The following is a 23,438-nucleotide window of genomic DNA, read 5'->3' on the forward strand; positions in this document are numbered from 1 at the left end:
GCGTCCCAGCCTCAGTGGACGGCAGCTGATCAGTCCCTGGTGGGGTCAGCCTGGGACAGCCTAGCACAGTGAGGGCCCCATCCCTACCTGTGGCTTCCAGGTGCTACTGCACTATAATATTTCAATGCCCAATGGGTTTCCCCATGCCCCCCAGTCCCGCACTCGCTCCCTGGGAACGTCTCGGCCATGGGCGGTGCTGGTCCGGGGCAAAGGGAGTCCACAGCCAGACTGTTCCTGGGAAGCGGGTTTTAAACCCTCCTGGGAAAGCAGGGACCTCAGCAGCCCCGTCGCCTTGGCCTCCGCCCACATGCCGCTCTGCCAGAGCACTTCCTCCCGACGCCGGCCTGTGCTTTCCCCCCTCAGCGCGTTCTCCAGACACGGCAAGGCACCACACCCACGGCTCCTTCCCTCCCACCCAGATGGACCAGAACCAGGGGCCAGGCCCGAGGAACCTGCAGGGGTGGGGGGCACGTCATTTGCCTAAAATGTGGCCGATACCTAGGGTGACCAGACAGCAAGTGTGAAAAATCGGGAGAGGGGGTGGGGGGTAATAGGAGCCTATATAAGAAAAAGACCCCAAATATCGGGACTGTGCCTATAAAATCAGGACATCTGGTCACTCTACTGGTACCAGCTGCTCTCATCTCCTGCAGAGGGCCAGCCAGCTGAGACTACAAGTCCCAGCATGCAACGTTCCCCCTGAATCCCCTGTGCCGGGCCAAGATGGAGCCCTGAATGCTGGGACCTGTAGTCTCCCCAGGCCGCACTCTTCGTTCAAGGGATGGCAGCCACAGATCGTATTGGACGGGGTGTGGCCTGCAGGCTGCACCGTGGCCACCTCGTCCCTGGCGATCCTGAGTCCCTGCCCAGTAGGGTGACCAGATGTCCCGATTTTATAGGCACAGTCCCGATTTTTAGGTCTTTTTCTAGGAGAAGGGGGTGAATCCAGGAATGAACTGGCAATTTCCACAGGTCTCTTGGACACCCATGGCCAGCGCAAGGCAGTTGCCTGCGCCCCAGGAAAACCACCGCCAGCACCTGCCCCCCTCACTGTCCAGCTGGACCTTCAGCAAGGGACAGGAGCGTGGAGAGCGAAGGGGGACAGACGTCTCCTGCCACTCTTCCCTTTTTCCTCAGCCCTGGTCCCTTAGCCGCTCTCCAGTGCCGTGGATGTGGGAGCCAGTGCATCCCGGGACATCCCGATGGCCCTGCCCGCTCCTCGATTGCTGAGCAGGCTACGGGGACGTAGGGGTAGCGACACTGTTAGCAATTTCCTGCCCTCGGGTGGATTGGGCCGAGGGAGGCCGGGAGAGGGAAACGTCATTTCATCTTGGCTCCGAGCCTGTCCCTGCATCCCACCTCCCCAGCAAGCCACCCCCGCTGCGCACTCAGACCCCAGGGGAACTCGTCCGCTCTACAGGACGCTTGTGTGCCCTCACCTGGGATCCCCCAGCACCTGGGACGCCTCGGCCGGCTCCCCTCATCCTACCCCACAACAGCCTGAGCAGAAGAAACAGTCGAGACGCGCAAAGCTCCCCTGCCCCTTTGCTGCGGCTGTCTGGACGTGAAAGGTCCCGGCAGTTCCCCGCCGCGGCAGGGCAAGGCGGGCGCAGGGGCTCGCTCACCTGTATTCCAGAGAGAACTTGGTCAGCTCCTTGTTGTTGTGAAGCCATTTGAACTCCAGTGGCCAGCTGCCCTCGGCCATGCAGGTCAGGACCAAGCGGTTCCCTTCCAGGTGGACCTGGCTCCGGACCGGCTCCGTTTTGAAATATGGCGAAACGTCATCTAGAAAGAGAGGCAAAGGGGGCAAAATTAAACCCATTGGATCTCCAGAGCACCCCATGGGGCCCCCATCCCCTCCCACGGGGCATACAGCCCCCCATGGTGCCCACGGCATTGCAGCCGCCACACACCAGGCTGAACGGCAACTGGCCGGAGCGGGACTCCTCAGCCCCCCCAGGAGTCACCCGCCTCCCAAGACCAGCCTCAGCCCCGTCAGGTGGGCACACGCCAGCCCAGCTGCCTCCCTGAGCCTCTGTTGACTCTAGCAGAGCCGCCCTGCAGGGAGGTGGGGGCGGCACCGCCGGGCATTGGGCCCTGGGCTGGCTTGAGACTCAGGCCTCCTCTTTGCTCGTTCAGCCTGACGGTCAGAGCCCTGTTGTCCCGGGCAGGGCGGGAGGGCGCAAGGATTACACAGGGGGGACTGAGGTGAAGAGCCTTGCCCGGGGCACACCCGCACTCAGTGGCAGAGAGGAAGTTGATCCTTCTCCCAGGGCTGCCAATCACAGGGGCAGCACTTTGCCAGCGACCCCCTGCGCCATCCCGGGCCCCACCACACACCGTGGCCAGTCTCAGTCCTGCTTTACAGCTGGGGAAACCAAGGGCAGGTGGCACGGGTCAGGGTCAGGGACAGAGCTGGGACGAGAACCCAGGAGTCCTGTTCAAACCATCAGAGCAGTCTCCCTCCCTCAACGGGGTTAAATCCCAGGAACCTGGACTCTCAATCCCACGCCCTAACCCGCCTCCCAGCCCCCTGCTCTAACCTCCCTCTCACCAGGCTAACAAGCCCAGCCAGAACAGGGAGTAGCTCGTTATGACGGGGCTGGGAGGGAGGCAGGACCGGGAGAGGCGGGGGTTGGGTTTCCACAGAGAAAACCCCCTCAAGAGAGCTGCTGGGGGTCTACCCCAATGTCACTCCACTGGCTGACAGTGCCACGGTCTGGCTGGGCTGGTGGCTGAGAGACGGAGCCAATTCTCTCCTCTGCATACGCGGGATGGAGCTGTCAGGATCCTACCAACAAAAGCCAGCGCAACCCCCTGAGACCCGCCTGGGCTGGGCCTCAGTTAGGCAATTTCAGCCCCAGCCTCGCTCTCTGGAAGCACCCACCTCGCCAGCCTGACCCCTCCTCCTCAGCAGGGTAGCGGCCCTGGCACACGGCTGGGTGGGGGAGGAGGTGTGGAAAGGGGCCTGGGGGTAGGGGGATGGAGGAGGAAAACAAGCGAGAGAGGAGAGGAGTGAGGGGACTTTGAAGGGTTTGTTCTTTCCAGCCACCTGGTGCTTAAAAGAGCCCTGCCAAGGCTGAGATGAGACCTGGGGACGTCTTTGCCCCGGGGAAGATTTCTTCTGTGCTGACAGGGGACGTCTTTGCCCCGGGGAAGATTTCTTCTGTGCTGACAGTGGTGACTTCCATGTTGCGGCCGGGGAGATAACAATGCTTTGGTGCCAGGGGATCTCAAAGCCCTTTGCAAACCTCCCTCCCACCCACCCCCCCCGCCAGGCAGGGCAGAAGCTGTACCCCTGCTTCCCAGCACAGGGGAACCCGCTAGGAGATCACCCACAGTCACACAACGGGGGAGATGGAACCCAGGCGTCCCAGGCTCCCAGACCCAGCTCAGGCTGTTAAACCAAGCGCTCTATCCTAGGCAAAGTGGGGGGCACACGGCAATAGACAGTGTCCTGTGAACATCTCGCTGGCCACTAGCCATCACCCAGACACCATTTCCCCTCGGATTCGGCACCTCGCCTTCCACTGGCCACCAACCAGACACCACTACCCCTCGCATTTGGCACTTCCCCACCCTCTGGCTGTCTGCCGGACACCACCACCCCCCACATTCGGCACCTCCTCTCCCATTGGCCTTCACCCATGTGACACTGGCAGACCAGGCACCAGCTCATGCCAAGGTCCTCACGTCTCAACTGGACACTGACAGATCCGGAGCTGGAATCCGCCAGGCCCACTGGCGGGTTAATATTGATCGAACCGGTATTAGAATGCGAAGGAAGCGTTCGGTGTTCGGACGTTGTCGAATGCTTGTGAGCGGCTGCCTGAATTAATCTCCCTGGCAGTGTCTGTGCTCCGTACTGCAGGGCAATGTGCGAGCAGGCATAGCGTGAGCCTCTGCGACCAGCTGCATGACTCTGCAGGGGAGGGACATTCATAGGAAGAGGCGCTACTCTTCCAGGGAAATTGTTCTGCCCCTCCCAAAAGAGGAGCCCCATCAATACCAGACGGGCTCTGGGTCCAGACAAGTGGAAACTCCCCACGTCTGGATTGGGGAGTCGCCAACGAAAGGACCAGAGACTCTATCATTGCTCTCCTCCCTGGGAAGATGGGTGTTGCCAGTGGACTCCTCCCAGCAGCTGAGTTTGCTGCTCAGAGCACATGGCAGGAGGGGTGAAAACCCCAGACCAAAGGAACCAAGCATCTTTGTGCTGCTCGGACTCGGGGGTGCGGGGGAAGAGGCAGGTGTTTCTAGGCATAGCTGGGGTAGCCCTAAAGGACAAATCAAGCTTGCTTCTCCGGCAGGGCTCTGGTGTCTCCTGGAACACAGGACACAGTGAGGGCCTTTAGAGCAGTGGTTCTCAACCAGGGTTACGCATACCCCTGGGGGTACACAGCAGCCTTCCAGGGTGTGCAACAACTCACCTAGAGATTTGCCTCGTTTGACAACAGGCTCCATAAAACGCACTAGCAAAGTCAGCACAGACTAAAATTTCATCCAATGACTTCTTGATCCTGCTCTATAGACCTTACGCTGCAGTGGAAGGACAGTATTTCTATTCCACTGGCTTCATTTTATAATTCTATGGTGAAAAGGAGGAAGGAAGTGATGTGTCAGTAACAGTGGCTGGGACACTTCTGTGTTTTTATGTCTGATTTTCTAAGCAAGTCGTTTTGAAGTGAGGTGAAACTTGGGGGTCGGCAAGACAAATCAGACTCCTGAAAGGGGGACAGTCGTCTGGAAAGGTTGAGCGCTGAGGCTCCAGATGGCTTCCACTCAAGTCCTAGCCCATCTCCAGCAGGACGCCCTGTGGAAGTGGCTTTACTGACACAAGCCAATTCATGCTCCCATTAGCCCTGCCTGAGCCGACACAGATAGACGAGTGTGAGCTGGGTGTTCTTCCTCTGTGCAGCAGTGAAACCACCAGCCATCCTGATCCCACACCACTAAGGACGTCCTGCTTTCAACACACAAACCGCGCCAATTTGATCTGGGAATAGTGGAAAAAATCTTGGGACACCGAGGAAGTCACAGCTGTCATTCCACTGCCGGTGGAACATCCTGGCATGAGTGGGGACAGAATTCGTATCTTGCTACCTGAGCTAAAGGAGAATCTCCATTAGTGATTAACAGTACAGGTCCTATGAAACACAGCTGAGCACTTCTGATCCATCCGCTAGAGGTCTCACAGACCCAGCTAGATTCACTACAAGATGAACCCCCCGCAGTCACTCTTTAAACCAGGGGTGGCTGACACAGGTCTACATTAATCTGGTTACCCCGAGAAGCCACCTCAGTAATCACACTGCTCAGAAACCTCCCTCCAAGCCCTTTTTGCAGCCATATCGACAAGAGCTTAGTCCAGCTAGGGCTTATTTAAGCTGCTTTGTTTCCTTTATTCCCCGCTCCCTTCGCAGTGGCTCAGATGGCGCTGGACTTTTCACACCGGGGGCTGGGGAGTTGCAGGCTGAGCGAGAGAAGAAGAAACAGTCGCTCCTCTCTGGTTTGCTTTGCTAAGGAACCTCTAAATTGAAACACACAGCTCCATTTTCGGTTTAACAAATGGAAGCCCTTGTACTTCAAAGGCACATTCATATTCCCCAGCAGCCTTCAAGTGCGCTTTGAATTGCAGTTTTATTTTATTTATTTATTTACGGGGGGGGGGAGGAGAAAATAAACCCGGCGCACCAAACCCGCTGCCCTTAGTTCCTGTCAGCAGCAGTTTGTTTGAAGACAATAGCGGCCCTGGCCCCCGGGGGTTGAATGCCCCTTCCCCCTGGGGGCCCGCTTCACAGCAAACAACAGGGTGGGGGCAGGAGGGGGTGTGCATGGCACTAAACGGCTCTCCGCTTCTTTCATGCGGGGCAGTTCGCTCGGAGGTGGGCGTTTGGATTTCCTGGCCTCTCTCGTCCGCAGACCAAACTCAGGACCGTCGACGTGACGTAAAGGCGGCAGAATGTCTCCAGTGAGTGCTTAACACCGAAGGCGTCGGGCTCTCACCCCAGGGCAGGCAAGTGCCGTGGTTCCCCCCATGCCAGGAGGACAGCAGACACCAGCCCCGCTCACAGCACAGCAGGGCACCGGCCGGAATCCCTGGCCCAGATCACTCCGACGACAGCAAAGCCCCAGTCGCACCAAGGAACAGGCCAATAACTAACGGGATCCTGGTGTGTTTCGGGGCGCCCTGCATGGCAGCGAGGGGTCATGCCTCATCCTCTTGGGGGTTTCAAATTCACCCCTAAACATATCCTCTGCTGGTTCCAGGCCCCGAGGACCAGGCCGCCGGGCTGTCTGCCCCCAGAGTCTCCAGTGCTGGCTAATCTTCCTTCACTTTTATTTTCAATCTAATCTTTCTTGAAAAAGAAAAGCAAAAGAAGAAAGAAAGAGAAAACGCCTTCATCTTTCTTCCCCCCCGGCATAAGTCAAGCTCTTTAGCTTAAGCAAAACTGCTAAGTCTTGAGAACTGAGAGGAAAACAATAAATTGATGCCAATCTGCACTACAAATGCCCTCTGTCTGCCATCCAGCAGCATTCCTAACAGTGGAGGGGGATCAGAGGCATGCCCCTTGGCAGAGAGCGCATGGGATAAACACGTCTCTGGGGGCATGAAAGGCCCTCGCGCCCATTCCGCTGGCTGAAACACGCCGGCTGGAGCTGGCTGCTCCGACAGGCCGGCTCCCAAATGAAAGGGAAGGAAATAAACATGACAGATACAGTCCCTCAGCCCCCGCCCACCTTTCATTTCTGGAGGTGCTATCTAGGAACCGAGTAGCCGCATGTGCTCTGTGACCTACTATGGCCATGGGTTAGCAGAGACAGACAGCCTGCAAAGACACTGCTATGAAAAGTTGCCTCTGCAGACAGGGACGAGTAGCAGCGATGTCTGGCCCCAACACAGCCACTTTCACTGGCGCATCTCAATGCTTCTGGCCCCACAAGTCCCCCTGCATGTGGAAATCCCATGGGATTCAGTGGGGAAACTAGGCACTGAGGAGTTTGCAGCTGGCTCGCACCCAAAGGAGAGCAAACAGCATAAGCCCTATTTTACAGATGGGGAAACGGAGGCACAGAGCAGGGATGTGACTTGCCCAAGGTCACCCAGTGAGTCAGTGGCATTGCTGGGACTAGAACCCAGGTCCCCTCCATGAGCTAGAAAGTCCCACCATGCTGCAGCCTCACAAACCCATGCGACAGCTCGCCGGGGGGCTGCCTCCCGGAGAAGTCAGGAGAGCTGGGAAAACTGGCCTTCCATGACAACTTGGCGAGCTGCTCCACTGACATCCTGGGTCTCGCCTCCCGGATGGGACGAGCCGGGGATGGAACTGACTGCTGCTGGTGTACCCAGAGCCGGTCCCTGGATAAGTGGCCTCTCAGCCTGCTCTGCTCCCGGTCCTACTGCACCTGTCCTGGCTGCCCTCGGGAGGGCAGGAGAGGGGTTGGGTGCGAGGCGGGGCGGGGTGGGGGTTATACTGAATGACCCCTCCCGCCCAACACACTCTCTCCCCAGCAAAGCCGTTACTCCAGGCGGGTGGCAGAGCCCCTCCGCTCTCCAGACGAAGCAGTTAATCAAAGCCGATTCCCAGGGCAGCCGGGTAATCGTGAGGCTGGGAGCGAGATTGGAGGGGAAGATGGGACCGTCTGTCGCTATCCACCACGTTCCTGGAAAGGGAAGGGGGGTGGCAGAAGGCGCTGGGGGGCGGCAGCTCTGAAATGAGCAAGGCCCAAATGGACTGGTTACAAATGAATGGCAGGAGAAAACCCAGCCGGGGGGATACAGATTGCAGGGAGGTCTGCCTGGGGAGGGAATTACAGACACTGGCCCTGCCCCCGTGCTCAGCCTGTGCTCCATGCCTAGTGGCGGGGGGGGGGGGCAGGCTGGGCTTGGGGGGCTCCCCCTGAGGGGCGAGAGGCCACCGCCTGCAAAGTGTGGACACCACAGGCCAGGGAGCGCAGTTGGCCTCAGGATCGGCAGGGCCCTGTGCCCGGGGAAGGGGTGTTCGCTGGCGTAGGGTGCCTGTGGAGGCAATTGATAGTCCCACCCCAATCCAGGACCCCCCAGCCCAACTCTCCCTTTCCGGCTGCCACGGGATCCAGCCCCAGTCTCGACAGGGTGGGGCGGGCCGGGCTTTATTTGCTGACTGGCTGAGACCAGCCCCTCCCACCCCAGAAGGCACCAGCAGCCAGGGTCCGGGCTCCAGAATTCCCAGACCCCCGCCCCGGCCAAGGCGCAGGCCACTAGCAGCAGACGGACTTCGACTGTCTCGACTGGGGCTGGTCCGAGACATTCGAGCGCTGAGGCCTGGCATATTCAGGCACCCAGGCAGCCCCTCCCTGTGCCAAGCTGAGACCCCACTCCAGGTGTGGGGGGCACGGAGTGATTGCGCACACCTCCGAATGTGATCTCACACAGCACACTCGCTTCTTGCTGCTTCGAAGCCCCTCCACCATCTGTTCTGCATTACAAGGTGAAATGCAGCGCAGAGGCGGAGAAGAGGCGCGTAATTCCACTATTGATCATGCCATGGTGATGTGCTCGCGAAGGTCACGACTGCCTTTTTACAGCTAGCTGGTTCTGGGTTCCCCCGCCCCAGACCCATCTGCCGAGAGCCACCAGCAAGCAGCGGGGACTTCAGCAACACTGGGAACTCATGTGCCGAGACTGAGAGCGGGATGCTGGGAGACACAGATCTGAAAAGCTTAATCTCTGTAATACCACGGATCCAAATTCCTCACTCAGCGCTGAAATGCAGCCACCTCTGGGGTGGGGCACAGCAGCTATTTAACCGCCACACAGCAACACTGCACAGAGATTACTCACTCAGTGCTGAAATGCAGCCAGCTTTGGAATGAGCCTGCACAGCTCCTCCAAGTTCTGGGCAAGTTCCCCAAGGTTTGTCTGCATTTCTGGCACACCAATGTCCCATGACGTCTTTCATGGGACTGCGGGGGTTTCCCCAGCCCGGCTTTCCAGTCTTCATGATGTTGTGATGTGCATTGGCGATTGCCATCCTCCACCCCAGAGGTGGCTGCAATTGAGTGATGTAGGCACAGTGTCACCTGAAACCCTTATTATCCTCCTTCAGACAGGCTCCTCGTTTGCATGCTGAGGGCATCCTCCTGCCTGAGGATTTCACTTGCTCCTTTCCCACTGGAGTCCTGCAGCCCCCCTCTGTGATGACGAGGATGGTTGCTGTGGAAATGATGATGAGGCAGCTGGTGGGGATGGAGGGGGGGGGGCTGGGATTTCAGGGGGGGCTGGGAGAGGAAGCAACGAACCTGAGTCAGAGGGAGCCGGAGGCCTGCAGCAGGCCCGAAGTGACAGAGGAGGAGGAGGCAGGCTGTTCGCAAGATTAACCCACTCCCAGCCCGCCCCAGCCATCTCCCCTCACGGGCCCCCCTCTGGCGCCTGCCCAAACCAAGCCAGACCCCCCCAGATTTCACGGGGAGCAGGTTCAGCCCTGACGTCCTGAGTCGGAGCGCTGCTGTCTCCTCGGCTCCCTCTGAATGCCAGGGCAGCTCGGGGGGGGGGGGTCAGGGCCGTGTCGGTGTCCAGCCCCCTGCTCCGCTCAGCCCGTCGCCAGCTGGAGGTGCCTGACCAGGGGAATGGGCCTGCCAGCTAAGGCTCTGGCTTAGGATTCCCGGGTTCAGCTCCCGACTCTGCCACTGCCTCCCCGTGTGCCCTTGGGCACCTCACTTTGTCTCTGGGCCCCCTGTAAGGCCACTGATCCCTCCTTTGGGGCAGAGCTGCTCGCTCACTGGGTGTCCATCCAGCACCTCGCACAACAGGGCTTCGATCTCAGCGGCAGCCCCGCAGTGACGCTGCAATTCAAACAATTAATAATAATAAATCGAGGCCGATTTGCCACCCCAGCTTTCCTACAAACTCTCGTTTTCTGCCTCGCTGCCGCCACGCTTGGAACCCGGCGCCCTGGAGTGACGTTGTGAACAGCCCGGCCGAGGCCGAGAAAGGAGCCTGCAACAGCAAAGTCTTCATAAAAGAAAAAATAAAACAATCCCCCGAGTGAGCAACGAGAGACAGCACAGGCTGGGTCTGAGCCGGAGGAGCGCTCCGAGGCGCAGCTCTGTAATTCAGGTATCATCAGTTTAGTTACTGAACTGGAATAAAAGCGAGATCTGAGGCCGGGAGATTTCTGGGCCTCCAATTTACATGCAGCAAAGTTCCTTCCCTGGAAATTTTCTATGTAGATTCTTTTTTGATGCCCCCAGACATGAGCGCGAGCTCCTGGAGTTTGACGGCGGAGCGTGTGGATTTTTGCACTTGGGTGGCTCAGCTTTGAAAAGGAGGAGACAGAGGGGAGAGGAATACAAAATTACTCCGAGATGCTGATGGGAGAAAGAGAAGAAAATCTGGCTTGGTAACGGGGAGATGATGCGAGGGAACACGCAGGGGTGAGCGAAAAGGATTTCTGGGGGTTCGGGCACTAGCCTGGGTCTAGGAAGAGCTGGGTTCAATTCCCTGCTCTGACATCTCCCTGCCTTGCCTTGAGCAAGTGGCTTTATAGCTCCGTGCCTCAGTTTCCCATTGGTGCAATGGGGATAACACCCGTGCTCTCATGCACAGCCAAAGCGTGTACGACAGGCACAAGGGTCTGGGAGCCGCCTTGTAGCCTGCAGAGGGCCCAGCACTGCTCGCTTTGTCCCAGAAACCGCCGTGGTACAAATCACTGGTGAGAATAGTGCAGCTGCTGTCTTTGCCTGCCCGGCAGGGCGACCCAGGGGGTGAAAGCTGCTGAGGAGTGTAGGGACAGGGAGCCAGGCAGAGAGTTTCACCTCTCGGTCGCTGGTTCGAGTCCTGCCCAGACGGGTCAGGATGGGAAGGTGATCGCGGGCTGGCGGGCAGGCTCAGAGTGGCCAGGAGACCGGGAGGAAGGCTTGACGTGATGGTGATGGGCTCAGTAGAAGAGGTTGATACATGCGTCGCTAGATGGGTGTGTATGGAGACAGACTGACACACCGATCTCCCCCGCCCCAGGATTCAGCACTGCATTGACCGGCCCTTCGCACCTCCTGCTCCCCAGCCAGCCGGTCGCTCGGCCCCCAGCCGTGTCCCCCGCGGAGCAGCCCCCAGCCCCGGGCAGCGTTAATGCTAACTGACAGTGCCATTATGCAGCAGGCGTGCCCCCACGGGATGATTGGCACTTTGACAGGCGGGGACGTGAGTGGCTCAGGCGTGATTGATGGGCTGAGTGTATCAACAGGCCATTTCCAATTCACTCCTCGGCACCGGCTCCTTCCCCAGGAGCAGCCGGGGTTTGTCCCCCCGCACCCAGCTGCCTCTTCCCCTCCCCCAAGCCTCCCTGTGACACCTGACGCTGTCGCCTACAGATGTGACGCAGGGTAAGAGGGGGAGGGCGCTGGTCAGAGCTGGGGGGTCTTTGGGGGCCCGCTGTAGGGTGATTCTCTGCCCCCACCGACATGGGAGTGGCAGCTGTCTTGCTGGGCACCCTGGAAGGGCAGTGTCTGCACCACCTGCTCCCCTGGCCCTCAGCCACCCGCCCCCCATGGGGCTCCGGCCCCTGGCGGGTGAAGCTCATTGGTGGGGGACACATGTCAAGCTAAGGATCCCACGCAGGACTGGGAGGGGGTGAGGGCAAGACAGGGGACTGTCCCCCCGGCAGGTGGCTCAAAGGACACCTCCCCCCGCCCAAACAGCTGCGGCTAAAACATGCAGGCAAGACATGCCCACGCAGCATTCTGGGCACCCCGCGCTCCCCGTGCACAGCCGCAGCGCACCCGCGGGCCGCGCCTGACGCACAAGCCCTGGCGGCACCGCCACACGCAGGGGGGCAGTATGCCCAAGGAGGGATGTTCCCAGGGGCTGTGCGCCCAGGGGCTCCTGCTCACGTCAATGGCGCCAGAGGCGGCTCAGGGCCTCGGCAAACCCGGTGTGACGTTATTGATATAATCTGGGACCATATAGAACATGGTTGCAACCAAAGTCCAGTAGTGGCACCAAATCTAGACAAGGTTATGGTTTGCTGGTTATGATTATGCTGTCTATATGTGTGTATCAATTTTGTAGTTGAAGTTATAAATATTGACTCTATACTGTCTGTATTTCAAACTTATGCTATGCTTCTGGGAGACATCCTAGACAAGTTGGTGTTAGCTCTGCCTAGCCTGCTTGATGGTCCATTAAGGACCATTAGCTATACAATTGACCCAGTGAGAGAAGGCAGATACGCCTTGCAACTCAGCAAAGTATGCAGGGACTGGTCCATGTGACTCCAGATTCCATTTTGCTGTAATTTTCCACAGTAAGAACAAAGAGGTGTTCTTACACCTGGAAAGGACTATAAAAGGCTGATGCCTCATCTCCATCTGGTCTTCAATCCTGCTTCTTACCTCTGGAGGGACTTTGCTACAAACTGAAGCTCTGAACAAAGGACTGAGGACCAATCCCAGCTGGGGATGTACTCCAGAGACTTGAGTTGAACCTGCAGTTTATTTCATCACTGCTACAAGCCTGAACCAAGAACTTTGCCATTACTGTATGTAATTGATTCCATTTAACCAATTCTTACTCTCATCTCGATCTTTTTCCTTTTATGAATAAACCTTTAGATTTTGGATTCTAAAGGATTNTGGAATCAATTACATACAGTAATGGCAAAGTTCTTGGTTCAGGCTTGTAGCAGTGATGAAATAAACTGCTACAAGCCTGAACCAAGAACTTTGCCATTACTGTATGTAATTGATTCCATTTAACCAATTCTAACTCTCATCTCGATCTTTTTCCTTTTATGAATAAACCTTTAGATTTTGGATTCTAAAGGATTGGCAACAGCGTGATTTGTGGGTAAGATCTGATTTGTATATTGACCTGGGTCTGAGGCTTGGTCCTTTGGGATCAGGAGAACCTTTTTTCTTTTAATGGGGTATTGGTTTTCATAACCATTCGTCCCCATAACGAGTGGCACTGGTGGTGATACTGGGAAACTGGAGTGTCTAAGGAAATTGCTTGTGTGACTTGTGGTTAGCCAGTGGGGTGAGACCAAAGTCCTCTTTGTCTGGCTGGTTTGGTTTGCCTTAGAGGTGGAAAAACCCCCGCCTTGGGCTGTAACTGCCCTGTTTTAGCAATTTTTCCTGAATTGGCACGCTCAGTTGGGTCCCGCCAAAACCGCATTGTTACACCCGGGCCGCCAACACGTGCACACGGCGGGCACACACGTGTGTGCATACACGCACGCACACGCACGCCAGCAGGTGGAGGCCTTGGGCAGATCTCCACCAGCAAAAGCCAGGCAGACGTAGCCCACGCTAGGCCCACGCTGGAGACATCCATCAGCGTATTCTCCTAGGACGGACAGAGCCAGGGAGGCCGCACACGCTCAGCCAGACTTTGCCCGCCAGAGGCAGCCCCGCCACTGACGGGTCATTATCGCTAGTGCCGCCTTCTCCCCCATCTGCCGGGATTGTTTACACACCACTGGCTAATTAGAGACTAATTAGCTGGTGCGGGAATGCATCACTTTCCAAAGCCAGGCGGCGGCGAGGAGGGAGAACAGGCGCCTGGAACATCTGCACATCAGCTCCCTGCTGGGGCGGGCGCCTGCACCAGGGTGCATTGGGGGCGGGGCATCAAACTGGTGCCCAGCGATTCCGGGAGCTCTCCCCTCCCCCTCCGACACCCACACACCGTTAGGACGGACAGGCAGACAGACAGACACAGCCCTGGCGCTGCGATACCAGTCCTGGCCAGTAGCCCCCCTGCGACACTGGTCCTGGCCTAACACCGTGCCCCTCAATCCCGACCCACAGCCCCCTGCTAGCTCAGCCCTGGGCTCCTTCCTACCCCCCCAGCTCTGCCAATGCCCCTCAACCCTGACCCACAGCCCCCTGCTAGCCCAGCCTTGGGCCCCCCCTCTCCCCACAGTTCTGCCGGTGCCCCTCAACCCCAACCCGCAGCCCCCTGCCAGCCCAGCCCCGGGCTCCCCCCGCCCCACAGCTCTGCCAGTGCCCCTCTTAGTCTGGCTGGTTTGGTTTGCCTTAGAGGTGGAAAAACCCCCGCCTTGGGCTGTAACTGCCCTGTTTTAGCAATTTTTCCTGAATTGGCACGCTCAGTTGGGTCCCGCCAAAACCGCATTGTTACACCCGGGCCGCCAACACGTGCACACGGCGGGCACACACGTGTGTGCATACACGCACGCACAGCCCTGGGCTCCCCCCTCCCCACAGCTCTGCCAGTGCCCTCAATCCTGACCCGCAGCCCCCTGCCAGCCCAGCCCCGGGCTCCCTCCTCCCCCCAGCTCTGCCAGTGCCCCTCAATACCGACCCCCAGCCCTCTGCTAGCCCAGCCCCGGGCAGCAGATCGGGATGGCAGAGGTGTGTATGGGGAAGATGGCTGCCACTGGCATGTTCCTGGTCCAATTAGCCACGGGCACCAGATGCTTTTCACACGGCTGGTGCAGATTAGCATCAGCGGCTGCTCTTGGCTCATGGCCGCTGTTTGCACTCAGGGAAAGCCAGCGAGAGCCTCTCCGTCCCAGCCAGCGGGAGTGCTCACCCACACAAGCCAGACTGCCCGAGAGGACGGGGACACTAAGGGGGGCCTGGAACCCCAGTGAAAAGAGCGGCAGGAATGCGCAAGGACGGGAAGAGAGCAGAGCCCTCCCTCCCCGCTGCCCCTTTCATGCCAGAGCCTGTAAGGCACTAATCCCTCGTAATGGGATAAAAATCTTTGCCCCTGCACTTTATTTACACAACGGGCATTAGGAGCCGTGCTGTGGACTAGCGCTCTGTGCATTAGCACAGGGGGAGGGGAGTGTTTATATAGGTCAAGGGAACGCTTCGCTGCCCCCAGCCCCGCGCCGACAGGGAGTAATGGAGCCTAATTCCTGGCCGTAATGGGGCAGCTTTGCAGCTAAACCCCGCGAGAGAGCCCCTCGCCCTGCCCCGGGAAAATCCCCTTTTACGGACGCCGCCTTCTAAGCCCCGAGAAACCAAACCTGAACCCCTGCCAAGGCTCCACTCAGGTCGAGGGAGATAAACCCAGGGGCAGCAAAGGAGATTTTAAATCTGTCGATTCGACCGTGTGTCCTTCGCAGCCCCCCGCCCCCAGGTGCTTTTAGCCAGCGAGGACAGGTTATTGACCGGGCGCCTTTCGCCATTGGCAGGGTCAGCTGGGGAGGGCGAGGGGGCCGGGCGTCACCTGGAATGAGAGGTGCCGGGGCACAAGCCATTTTTTTTACTTTCATGGCGGATGCGGCAAAGCCAGAGGTGCCGGGCTCAGCGCTGGCAAGTCTGGGCACCAGTTAAGCTCTGGGAGGGGAGCAGGGGCCACGCGCAGAGGAGCGCTCAGAGCTGGTGTCCTGCGGGCCCCCGGGCATGGCACAGGAGGGGGGGGGAAGGGCAATGGCCCCGCAAAACCGGGCTACAAGGCGGCTCGGCAGTGCCGGGCAAACCCAGAGAGAGAGAGACACCAAATCCCCCTTCGCCTGCTTGGCTGCTCCAGGCCTGCTGGCCGTGCTGACGAGCCGCGGGAGGGGGCGCAGGGACATCTTGGGTGGACAGGGTGTGGCCCCGAGCAATGAGCCCTCGCGAGCCAGGCACAGCACGGCCAGGAGCCCGGCTGGGCAGCTCCAGCTCCCCCCCGACTGTGCTCAGCTCTGGTTACGGGGGCAGCTCACCCCACTACTGGGGCAGTCACTGCTCAGGTCTCTGTTCTGCAGCCTCCCCGGCCCCAACTCCAGCCAGGCTCGGCTGACAGTGTAGCTGGCTAATGCTGTGTCTCTGGGCTCTCGTCCCAGGGCATCGATCTGGCTCGCTCCACGCCGGGCCTCTCCTTGAAAGGACACCCCCGCCAGCGTGGCTCTGCTTTCCATTCCCCGCTGGCTGGGGGGGCTGACTCGGTGAGGGCAGAGATGTGCATGGCCCCCTGGCAGGCAGCGCGGCCGGGTTTGCTTCCCGGCCTGGGCCCCAGCTCCAAGGACAGGCAGCGGCTTGGCCCTGGGAACAGTGGAGATTTTTCACTGGTGCCCTTGGACACAGGGGCCTCCAGCACAAAGGCCGAGACTCTGCAGTTCCTGGCCCAGCGCTGCCCACCCGAGCAGGCTGCCAGGTCTTTGGGGCAGGGCCGGTTTGTGCAGCCTCTGGCACAATGGGGCCCTGATCTCTGCTGGGCCTCTACATCCGACCCCCCAACTCTGCAGGCCAGGGCTAAGCAGGGACCTGTTTGCTCGGTTCTGCTGTTTTCAGCAAGATGTTCGGGAAGCAAAGATCGACTCTGGCTTTTGGAACGGGAGGGTGAGCAGAGGGGAGTCGGGCGGGTGGGGCAGGACCGATGGAGGAGGACAGCTAAGGGGCATCTCAGACAAACACCCCAGGGCTCTCCTGGAGGGGAGGCAAGGAACCAACAGGAGTCGAGGAGCGTGCACGGAGGGCACAGAAAGCAGAGGTCCCCTGGCGCCCGCACTCATGGGCGGGCAGCAGAGGCTGCAGGCTGACAGGCAACCCAACAAAGCAGTGCCGGGCTTGGCATGGCCCTGGCACCTGGAGAGCCAGGCTGGTGCTGGCCTGCCAAAGTGCTTGCGCAGGTACTGTCAGCAGAGAGGAGGCAAGGAAGACGGAGGGGAACCCTCCAAGGTACCCTCCCTTCCTGCCTCCCACTGCCCTGTGTCACCCGCACATCCCCTCCCAGCCCCAAGGCCCCGTCACTCCGTGCAGGGGGGGATTTTCATGCTGGGATGGGCTCAGCCAGCCCCTCATGCCGCGCCTGTATCGATGTCTCGGTGGCTGCATTAATCCTCCCGCAGCTGTCGGGAGCTGCGTGCCACTGAGCCGGGGACCCGCGGGCAGCGGCAGGGACAGACCCAGAGCTGCCTGGAAAGGGCAGCGAGCCCGGGAGAGGCGAAGCCAGACGTGGGCGGCGCAAGCGACCAGGGGCGGGGGCATGAGAGGGGGTTTGGGGGAAGGTGGGGCATGCAGCGGGCATGTCCCGATGAAGGAGGCTCTGCTCTCTACAGACACGGGCAAGGCAGAGCAGCCCCCCACGGCCACGAAGCCCCTTTGGGCTGCACCAGCCTCGATCCAAACCATGTTGCCTTGGACCCTTTTCCTAGGTACTTTCACTTTGTTCTAGAGGCAAACCCACAGCTCTGCCGGAGCCCCTCACTCCCGCCCCGCAGCCCGGGGCTCCCCCCATCCCAGGCCTGCTGATGCACCTCGTTCCTAACACCCTCTCCTCGCACTAGGCCAGGTCTGGGATGCCCTGCACACAACTCTGCTGAGAGAGCACCCCCCCCTTGAGCCGTGCCCGGCAGCGTCCAAGTGGCAATTTCACACCATGACCACTGGAATCCGCAATGAGATCCACCAAATTCATTTCCCCTCCCGGGCTAAATGCCAGCGGGGAGGGCTGGGGGCCGCCCCCGGGGCCCCGCCGAGGGAAAGCTGAAGCCAGCAGAAGAAATTCCCACTGCAAAGCGAGCGCTGGCACAGCGAGACACGGGCAGGAGCTCAGACGCGCGACGTTCCAGATAATTGAGAGACGCTTTTCCAGCTGGAGGGTCCGCTGCAGGCCAGGGGATAGCCCCCCCCCCCCCTCCGCCCCCGCTAAACACCAGGCGGGGCAGGGAATCTGGCTGCCGCTGGAGGGCTGGCCCCAGGGGGTCAAAGGTCAATCCCGAATTCATGAGCTTGCATCTGAGAAACCTCTTCTGTTATCGCAACACTAAAGGATTCTCTCAGCTGCTCCCGAACCTCCTGGCGGGCAGGAAGCATAGGACAGGGATGGCGGCCAGGATGCCTGGGTTCCATTCCTGGCTTTGCTGCTGCGTGGATGTGTGCAAGTCACAGGCCCTCCAGGGGCGGGGAGGGGGTGGATGATCAGCTAATGCCCAGAAACTGGTTTTGTCTCAGGACTGGAGGTGCCCCCTCGTGTTCGATTCCTCCCAGGGTTACCAGGAGGAAACAGAGGCAAATAGGAGCGAGGGTCCCTGGGAAGCACCAACACAAATCCAGCAAGCCAGAGCCCCCAGGCCAAGCACAACGCTCACCCAGTTAGGAGACAGGGCGAAGCCACGTGCATCCGACCAGCGCTACCACCACCCCTGGGATGTCCCCGCCAGCCCCCCGCGAGCAGGGAATGAGTCCTAGCACGCTGCTCGGAGAGGGCGAGATCTGTGCACCTCCAACAGCATCAGAGATCACAGCTCTTCTTTACCCGTATTCTTACCAGCGTCAGCCGAGATCACAGCCCCGTTGGGCCGGGTGCCGCACAGACACACAACAGCCGAGATCACAGCCCCGTTGGGCCGGGTGCTGCACAGACACACAACAGCCGAGATCACAGCCCCGTCGGGCCGGGCGCCGCACAGCCACACAATTGCCGAGATCGCAGCCTCATCAGGCTGGGCACTGCACAGACAGTGACCGAGATCGGGACCCATTGTGCCAGGTGCTGCACAGCGTATATCTGAACCGCAGTCTAACACCCCCGCTGGCCGGTGTCAGCTGACCAGGCTCACGGTTCGGGCTGTGGGGCTATAAAATCAGTGTAGACATTCGGGCTCGGGCTGGAGATGGGGCCCTGGTCATTTTCCCAGCCCAACACCTCCCCACCCCATGCAGAAAGCCCGTCTGAGCGAGGCTGGTTCCCCTGCCGCCCACTCACCAACTCAGCCAGGAACCCCGAGACAGCCTGCCAGCCTGTCCTGTCCTGCTCTCTCTCTCATCCTTTGCCACCCACGAGCTTTGGCCTGGTGCTCCTGGCATCCTGGGAACGCCCCCACCCCTGGGGTGCTTTGGGACCTTGCTACTGGCGGCAGGACATGCAGGGCTGTGTCCTGACCTCCCGGGGCACTGTGCGTGCAGGGCAGGGAGCCCCCCAGCTCCCTGTGCACAGGGATCGTGGGCAGTGGGGGGGGCGCTGTCTGTGAATTGCAGAACTACCCCCAAGCCAGCCCCCAGCCCCAGCCGCACTCTCCAAACCCCTGCCGCAGCCCAGGGAATGGCCCCTCGCTCCTGTGCTCTGCTCCAGCAGGCCAGGAGGATGGAGGGGCAGCCGCTGCCCCCTGTCTGAGGATGGCAGGTGGGGAGTCACACCGGACCCCAGCACCCCCTGGCCCCAGGCCCCCTCTGGGCTCTGCTCTTCCCGGCATGCTCAGCCCGGAGCAAGCGGAAACCAGCTCCGGTCCTTGCTCCAGCCCTGGGGGTGGCCAAGCTCCTTGAGCGTCACAGAGCCTCCTCGACAGAGCGACTCGGGGTTGCAGCCGGATGGCTTGCTCCATGGGTGCACTGAGCACACACCAGGCTGGCAGGCGACTGCCTGTCTGCAGCCAGGGAGGTGAGCGGCTGGTCCCAGAGCAGCCAGGCCCTCCCCAGGCCGGGACCCTTCCCTGCCAGCGAGGAAAGGGGCGGGCGCAGGCATCAGCATGGCCCGGAGGAGGGGAACTCCGGCCTTGATGCAGATGCTCCGTGACCGCATGGGGGAATCCCTGCCCCTCTGTGCCTCCGTTTCCCCATGGGGACAGTGGGGAGAGCGGCCCCGGCTCCCAGCACTGGGTAGCGTTCGCTATTGCTGGTCCCCGCTGCAGGCCGGGAGCACGGGGGGCAAGGAGCTTGGGGTTGGTGACCCATCACTGGGCTCTACTCCTGCTTCAGTGTGGGACTGTGGGGGGAGGTGCCACCCTGCTCCGTGCCTCAGTTTCCCCCATCTAAAACAGGTTTCCATACAGCCCACCTCCCGTGACGGGAAGAGCAATCATTCAAGTGTAAGGCCCTGCAGAATTATCCTCCCCCGGCCCCCCAGGCCAAGTTGATTTATAGGAAGTGAAGCAGCCCGGCACCTGCTTCCCGCTAATTGATATTAATCAGGCTAAGAAACAGCTGGATTAGCGAGCGCGGCTGTGCCGGAGCTCTGCTAATCACTCAGCCACTGCCCCTGCCACCTCCCGACGTTCCCTGATCAGTCTCCAAAGGGGGGCGGCTGCCTGGATTTTTCAATCTCATTTCAATTGGGATTCACGTGTCCTGGTTGCGCAAAGCCCGGCTTTGCCCTCCGTGCGCTCACCCCGGCCAATACTGGTTCCTGTGAGTCCCTTCGTTAACGCTCGTCTTTGCAAAGGGGGTGTATATTCAAGGCCTTTCGTGTGCACACGCACACACACGGGGAGCGATGCTGTGTGGCCGCCGGGTAACTACACCAACCTGGCTGCTCCAGTGCAAAGCTGATCGCTGCCTCCCATAGAGCCGACACCCACAAAGCTATCAGACATCCTGGGGTTAGATAAGCAGCAATAGGACCCAGCACAGAGATGCAGAACTATTCCGCTGACTCATCCCGCCAGCCAGACCAGGTGGGCCCTATCAGCTCCAGTCCTGGAGCATCTCTCTAACGCAGAGGGAGCTACCGGCAGAGAGGGAGGAGGTGCTGCAAGGAGAACCCCTAGACAAGAATAGAATCCAAACCATTATCCACGGCAGTGTCTGGCAGGAAGATGCATTACAAGGCCAAGACCCGTTCCCATGGGGGATGGGCTCCCCAAATCCTGCTAACACCGAACAGAAAACCAGCAAGAGGCTGCGCTGAGGAACGTGGAGAACAGCAGCAGAGAGACAGCGCGTACGCTGGGTTGCTGGCTAAGGGGACAGGGGTTAGCATCTCTGGGAGCTCTCTTCTGCCTGCAGAGTGACTTACGGCCCAGCCTGACAGCCTCCCCCACCCCCCCGAACAGGGCTGCTCCTGACAGTGGCTCAGCTCTGACAAGCAGCTCTGGGCTTTATCCTCAGCTGAGAGTTTTTAAATCCGCTTGTGTGTGGGGAGAAGAAAGAGAGAGGCTAACAAAAGAGGCATCGGTGACAAGCGTGATCTCTATCTGTGTCAGCTCCGCACACAGCTCACTGCAGCCCTGTCTACACACACGCACGCACACACACACGCGCTCATTACACACACACATGCACGTGCTCATTACAGTGACTCCAGTGCAATGAACCACTTCAGCAAGGGACAAAACTCCCCCACCCCCAGCCCGGGCCGAAGAGCGAAATGCAGCAAGCAGCCTGTGGGGCTTGTGGGAAGGAATGGACATTGGCACTGATCCCCTCTGCTCTGGCCGCGTGCGCCTGCGGCAGCCTTTATGGAGCCCGCCTGGGGCGAGGTCAGGGCCACACGTCCCGGCGCTGGGCGCACCAGCAAACGCCTTGTGGGCCGCAGTCCCCGTGGAGAGCTGCCTCAATGCTTGAGCAGGAATAGATGAAGCAGATTCTCTCCTGGCTGAACTGCAGGCCTGCAAGCCAGGACACCTGGGTTCTATCCCCAACTCAGCCACTGTCCTGGTGTGTGACCTTGGGCATGATTTAGTTGGGGTTGGTCCTGCTTTGAGCAGGGGGTTGGACTAGATGACCTCCTGAGGTCCCTTCCAAACCTGATATTCTAGGATTCTAAGCCACTTAAAACTTTGCCCGTGCCTCAGTTTCCCCAGCTGTAAAATGAATAATGATAACTAGCGTCCGGGGAGGGGGGCGTAATTCAGCCCTGCTGGAGAGCCCGAGGGTGGGGACGGACATTCCGGGAGGGGGTGAGGTGGATCAATGAGGATTTCTCATCTCCACCCTCCTATAATGTGGTTTCACTAGATGTGCCCAGGGTGGGGTGGGGTGGGAGCGGCGGGGGGCATCTCTCTTGCACCATTCGCCCCAGGCTGCTGCCAGCACCAGGGCAGCGGCTGGACCCGGCTGACGCTCAGCCCGTAGGCAGCCGGTCCTGTGCCCAGAACCCCCACGACGCTCCCGCTGGTTTTGCAGAGCTGTCCCTGCTGTTTGGCATTTGCTCTCAGCCAGCGGGCCAGGGAGGCCAGGTTCAATCAAACAGCCGCCAGCTCTGCAAGGACCCTGCCCAGGGCGGGCACTGCGCTTTCTCCCATCACCCAGGAGGGAGCAGACCGTGCTTGCTGGAGGCTCTCCCCGGCGCGTGCGGTCAGGGCACCACCCCAGCCGGGCACGCAGCTGCCCGTGACAAGTCTGGGATCCCACTGACCTCGGCTCAGCTCTGACAGGAGCTTCAGCGAGGGGAGGGGAGGGGCAGGTTGCAGTGACAAGAGGGAAATTGACTGTGGTAAATACCCTTAGACGCCGCGCACGCGCCTGCCTCCCGCCCCCTGTCAAAGAAGCCCCTTGCTTGGGGGGGCTAGGTGTGCCCCTAGCTGCCTTCCCAGCCCATGGAGGCTGAAGGAGGGGAGGGTGCAGGTCCGGGGGAGATACAATGTGCCCGTCTCTCTCCAAGGATCTCAAAGCACTTCATGGACATACGGCCAGTCCCGCCATGGCCCCTCCCCACCGCTCTGCTAAGGCTGGCATCGCACGCTCACATTGGCAGAGGGAGGGGCCTCGTCAGGGAGAGTCCGGATCATTATGTGCCCAGGGGAGAGGGTATCGTCTCCATTTTACTGGGGGGAAACTGAGGCACAGAGCAGGCATAAGCTGGGGAGTGAAGAGTTCACAGGATCCTTGGGAAGAGACCTCAGGAATCTGGGCACCCAGGCCTCTCCTCTAGCTACTAGGCCACACTGCTCCCTCGCTGGCAGCGAGAGAAGTGTCTTCATCACACGCAGCAGTTCACATGCCTAGAGCTGAGACACGAGGGGGGCTCTGCAGAGGCTCCCCACCCCGTCCTCCCCCGGCTGCGGTAACACCCATCCCAGTTTGCCTGCGGCTCTGCTGCTGTGATGGCAGTTCCTTCCTGACCCCAGCTTCTGCCCTGAAGCATGTGGATTCATAACTCCAACACTGGCTGCCACTGAGCTGGCCCGGCTGCAGATGCTCCCCTCACCCGCCTTGCAAATAGCCAGTGAACGCTTTGCAATCGGACCGGGCTCCTGGCCTCCATCACACCTGCAGCAGGAAGTTCCACAGGTGATTTATATAACCCCCCCCCCCCACACACACACACACACATTCATCCCAACCAGGCAGCCACAGAAGAGCGCCCCCGCAAGAAGCCTGGTTCTCTGCGAGAGCTGTACAAACGCGGCCTGTCGGGTTGTTTCCCTCCTGCTCAGGAGAAACTGACCCAGCCCTGCCACACAAAACAGAGCCAGACAAGCCGCATTCTCCCCCCAGAGCAGCCCCCAAAGCTGGCAGAAAGGTTTGGAGCCTGGACCTCCCAGAGCTCGGAGAGTCAGCGTTTCGCCTTCTGACCCTTCAGTGAGGCAAAAAGGGCAAAGAAAAGCAAATTCCCCCCTTTCCCCTGTGCACGAGAGGCCATTAAATCTGCCCCTGGCACGGTGCCTACGAGCATGGGCTGCCCCCCACGAGGTGCCCGAGTACGCACCCCCGGGCACGACCAGCAAGCGCTGCGTCTGGAACATCTGTCCCGCAAGGAGCAGGGCAGCCCGGCCTAGCGCCTGCCTAGAAGCCTGCGTTCTATTTATACCCATGCTCCCATCCAGGGAGCTGGTTAAAAGCCAAGT

At 59.9% G+C, this 23,438-nt stretch overlaps 1 protein-coding gene across 1 annotated transcript in view; it reads right to left on the reverse strand.

Moving 5' to 3' along the window:
• Window positions 1-23,438, reverse strand: part of SDK2 (sidekick cell adhesion molecule 2) — a gene marked incomplete in the record, with an annotated part of 161,505 nt that overhangs the window by 82,779 nt on the left and 55,288 nt on the right. The window contains 1 exon segment of the mRNA XM_034789869.1: window positions 1,626-1,785. Coding sequence (XP_034645760.1) covers window positions 1,626-1,785 — 160 coding nt within the window.

Source organism: Trachemys scripta, chromosome 14, assembly GCF_013100865.1.
Source record: "Trachemys scripta elegans isolate TJP31775 chromosome 14, CAS_Tse_1.0, whole genome shotgun sequence".
Taxonomy (NCBI): domain Eukaryota; kingdom Metazoa; phylum Chordata; order Testudines; family Emydidae; genus Trachemys; species Trachemys scripta.